The 4689-nt window shown below is 37.5% G+C and overlaps 1 protein-coding gene across 1 annotated transcript; it reads left to right on the top strand.

Moving 5' to 3' along the window:
• Positions 1–1869: 1869 nt before the first annotated feature.
• On the top strand, positions 1870–4386 carry LOC106395007 (cytochrome P450 86A4-like). Its single transcript, XM_013835572.3, has 2 exons — positions 1870–2609; positions 2923–4386. The coding sequence occupies exons 1-2, from the start codon at positions 2188–2190 to the stop codon at positions 4166–4168; spliced, it is 1668 nt and encodes a 555-aa protein (XP_013691026.2). The 5' UTR covers positions 1870–2187; the 3' UTR covers positions 4169–4386.
• The last annotated feature ends 303 nt before the right edge of the window (positions 4387–4689 follow it).

Here is a 4689-nt window from a genome sequence, read left to right as displayed (position 1 = left end):
ATTGTAAAATTTTAGATATATATGACAAATATCGACTAAATTTGATGGAATTGGGTATGTCATGTCCTTTTCAGATTCTAAATATCCGAACCTGATCCGGATCCGATATGGACCCAAAAAATTACGGGTATTTTATGGATATTTTAATTATAGACCCGAACCGACCTGGATCCGAGAAGAACCGATCCGAATCCGACCCGAAAATTTCTAAGTACCTATTGGATCTAAATATTTAGGACCCGAAAAATCCGAACCCGAAAGAAATCGGTCCGAACCCGATCTGAAGATCTGAACGCCCATGCATATCAGTGACTACAAAACATAAGCCGAACTCGATTATGCACATTAGAAAGTCTAGTATTGTGAGACATATGCTTAGGGAAAATAATAATTAAAACTTAAGAAATGCTTAATACCCAATTTGCAGGTGTTTTCCTGCACCATGTGCATTAAAGAATTTTTTTAATCTAACTTATATTTAAAAATAAATTTTATTAAATATTATAGATTTTATTATTTTCTTACTAATATATAATATAGATTTGATATATATTAAATCAATTTGTATAAAACTAATAAAAATGATATAAAATTGTATAATTATAAAAAATTTAGCCTAAAAAATATTTATAAAATTTGTAGATATATAAGAAACTAATGATCTTACGATTAGATATTTAAATTTTTTAAAAATTGTAGAAATTTTTGAAAACTTTAGTAATACAAATTGTATAATTATAGAAAATAATAATATTTCGAAATTTGAAATGTTATATATGAATATATTTATTTTATAGATGATGTATGAGCTATTACCATATTTTTTAAAAAAGTTTACCAAAAAGAAATATCAATATTAAATGTAATATATGAATTATTACCATATTCTAATAAGTTAGCCAAAAATATAAATTCATTAAATGAAATTATCCGTGTCATATTTTCTAGGAAACTATGTCATCAATTTCATTAGTCATGTCATATTTGTTTTGTGAAATTGATCGTAGAAAAGACATGTGGCAGAATCACTTCGCAAATATAATTTAGGAGATGTTCCGAGTATATAATATTTTGTTACCTTTTGACCTTCTCTAAAACGTCAAGCAAGATAAAACGAATAATATTTATATATAGACACATATGATATATGAAGTAAAATGATGTTAAAAGGACCAACACGAGTTGCATGGTAAAAAAGACAGCACAAGCCTTTTGACTTTCACATCCCCCTCAAAGACATATTTAATCTTACATAATATTCTTCTGCCACGCCCCACTTAGTTTTCCAGTTTTTGGTTAGCATTGGAGTAGTTTCATCAGTAAAAGTCAAAGATAAAAATAGCATTGAAGGAGAAACCAAAAAGTCAAAATAGTAACGCAACAAATGTTTCTAGTAGGCTTAGCTAAATGAGAAGAAACTCAAAGATGTGTTTTCCTAGAGTAATTCTAGTCTAGGTCTGGAGCTGCTTACCAAATTCTGACACCTATAACCCAAAACGAGGATGTTTGGTTAAAGAAATATCCAAAATTTGTAGATATTAGCCTTTCTTCAGTTTACAACTCATTTGATTTTCCAAAACAAACCAGATATTCTCAAACTGAAACAACTAAATAAACCTAACCAAAAACTGAAAATCATTTGTAGCTGTACCTATAAAAGAATACATCTTAAAACCAATCAATCTCACCAGCAAAACCAAAGCATGTGTTTAACTTTTAGCCCTAAACTTCTAAATTAAAAAAATAGACGACTTTTTCTTCTTTTCCCCCACCATTTTGTGCCTTATATTCTCAACTAACTCCATTTAATTCACCACACATCTACATAAGACATACATCTATATATGATCAATCAATGAAACTCATTAAATGAAACTATTCCTTTCGCTGCAAAATTAGGTACCAGCAAAGCATAAGCACACCACCACTTTACCACTTCTTGACTTTCAAAACTGAAAAAATCTTCTCATTATATCTCAACGAGAACCGCGGAATCATAAATGAGTTTTTGATTCTGATAGTTACCAGTGTCAGATTGTAAGTCAGAGAGAGAAGCTCTTCCTCATTTTCCTCCCTATAAATTTTCCTGGAAAACTCATTCATTCTCATCCAACTTCAGCTTTAATTTACACTTCTCTTCTCAATCACCACATTCCTTTTTTTCTGCATCCAACCAAAGAGCTATAAATGGAAATGTCCAATGTGATGCTTCTTGTAGCTGTCGTTGCAGCATATTGGCTATGGTTCAAGAGGATATCACGATGGCTAAAGGGACCACGTGTGTGGCCTGTATTGGGCAGTCTCCCTGGTCTGATAGAGCAGCGTGATAGGATGCATGAATGGATCACCGAGAACCTCCGTGCGTGCGGTGGCACATACCAGACTTGTATCTGTGCAGTACCTTTCTTGGCAAGGAAGCAAGGTCTAGTGACTGTCACCTGTGACCCGAGGAATCTTGAACACATGCTCAAGACCCGGTTCGATAATTACCCTAAAGGTCCCACGTGGCAATCCGTCTTCCACGACCTTCTAGGTCAAGGTATTTTCAACTCTGACGGCGATACTTGGCTCTTCCAACGCAAAACCGCTGCTCTCGAGTTCACAACAAGGTAACCTAATTAATATACCAAACCGCTCGGTTTAGTCACCATGCAGCTACAATATATAATTGAAGCAAATCCATTGGCCGTGACTAAACTTCAAGATTCATTTAGATATATAATCATTTCTTTCAATCTCCTAGCTACCAAGTACTGTACATACATTGACGATTCATATGTTTAATCTTGGTTCTGTATTAATATAATAAATGAAATGATCATATGTATTGGTTAGATTTTTTCCTTCAAGGATAGTTTCGCGGTTTCAGTTTACAATATTTCATCAAATCGAACCTTTAATTCTCATAATGTACTAATGCAGAACGTTGAGGCAAGCCATGGGTAGATGGGTAAACCAAGGAATTAAGCTCCGGTTCTGTCCAATTCTTGAATCGGCTCAAGCCAAATCCGAGCCGATCGATCTCCAAGACTTGGTACTCCGTCTCACATTCGATAACATTTGCGGATTGGCATTCGGTAAGGACACAAGAACCTGTGCACCGGGGCTTCCCGAGAACGGCTTTGCCACCGCTTTCGATCGCGCCACCGAAGCCTCGCTTCAACGGTTTATTATGCCTGAGTTTCTGTGGAAGCTAAAGAAATGGCTAGGACTCGGCTTAGAAGTCAGCTTGAGCCGAAGCTTGGGAGAGATCGATGGATATTTAGCAAAGGTTATAAGTACACGTAAGCAGGAGTTGATGACTCAGCAAGAAAGTGGAGCCCAGGGACACGACGATCTCCTCTCTCGCTTCATGATGAAGAAGAAAGAAGCGTACAGCGACACTTTCCTCCAACACGTGGCGCTTAACTTCATCCTAGCTGGACGCGACACGTCATCGGTAGCGCTGAGCTGGTTCTTCTGGCTTATCACGATGCATCCAGCCGTCGAAGATAAAATCGTCCGGGAGATCTGCTCCGTTCTGATCGAGACACGTGGCACTGAGAACAACGCCGCGTCTTGGACGGAGGAGCCGTTAAATTTCGACGAGATCGACCGGCTGGTTTACCTGAAGGCGGCGCTCTCTGAGACGCTCAGGCTTTACCCTTCGGTGCCGGAAGATTCGAAGCACGTCGAGAACGACGACGTTTTACCTGACGGAACTTTCGTTCCCGCGGGATCTTCGGTGAGTTATTCGATATACGCGGCGGGGAGGATGAAGTCGACTTGGGGAGAAGACTGTCTGGAGTTTATCCCGGAGAGATGGATCTCGCCGATCGACGGCAAATTCATCAACCACGATCAGTATCGATTCGTGGCATTCAACGCCGGACCGAGAATCTGCCTGGGAAAAGATCTGGCGTATCTTCAGATGAAGACCATCGCGGCGGCGGTGCTTCTCCGTCACCGGCTTACGGTGGTTCCGGGACACAAGGTGGAGCAGAAGATGTCGCTGACGCTTTTTATGAAGAATGGACTTCTGGTTAATCTCCATAAGAGGGATCTCCAAGGAATCATCAAGAGTCTAGTGGTGGCTAAGAGTGACGGTGTCGTTAATGGCAATTGTACCGGTGTCACTTGTGGAGGCGCCGCCGTGTACGTAAATACGGAAGTTCCGGTGGTGGCTTGAAGCCAATAATAAAGTTTCTCATTCATATACACTTTTTATTTATTCCAAAGCATAAATAAAAAGTGTATATGAATGAGAAACTGTAAGCATATATATATACATTCCAATTAGTAATTACTGGCTTTGTTTACTTTTTGTTAACTTCTTAAAAGTTTCTTTTATGAATGTACTGTAATGAAATCACATACATATAGTTGAAAATAAATACATTTTACTTCCTTCTTACTAGTCGTATATTTCACAAATAAAACAGAGAAAATTTTAAGAATAAACCAAAGAGAAACTGGCTGTCTGTGAAGAAGTTGAATCAACGTTTACAATGAAGAACTGATGCTCCGTTACTTTCTTTTTTCTTTTTTAAAATCCAAAACTCAAATGCTTTTTTTAACACTTAAAGATTGATTTCATTGATAATAAACAAGGAGTTACACAGATTGAAACACTAACTGGCGAGTCACAAGGACCCCCCCATAAACTCAAATGCTTTAAGTTCAGTCGCATTAGTTACAATGGTTTTATCC

Source organism: Brassica napus, chromosome C5, assembly GCF_020379485.1.
Source record: "Brassica napus cultivar Da-Ae chromosome C5, Da-Ae, whole genome shotgun sequence".
In the NCBI taxonomy this organism is placed as follows: domain Eukaryota; kingdom Viridiplantae; phylum Streptophyta; class Magnoliopsida; order Brassicales; family Brassicaceae; genus Brassica; species Brassica napus.
This window is presented reverse-complemented; position numbering and strand designations above follow the sequence as displayed.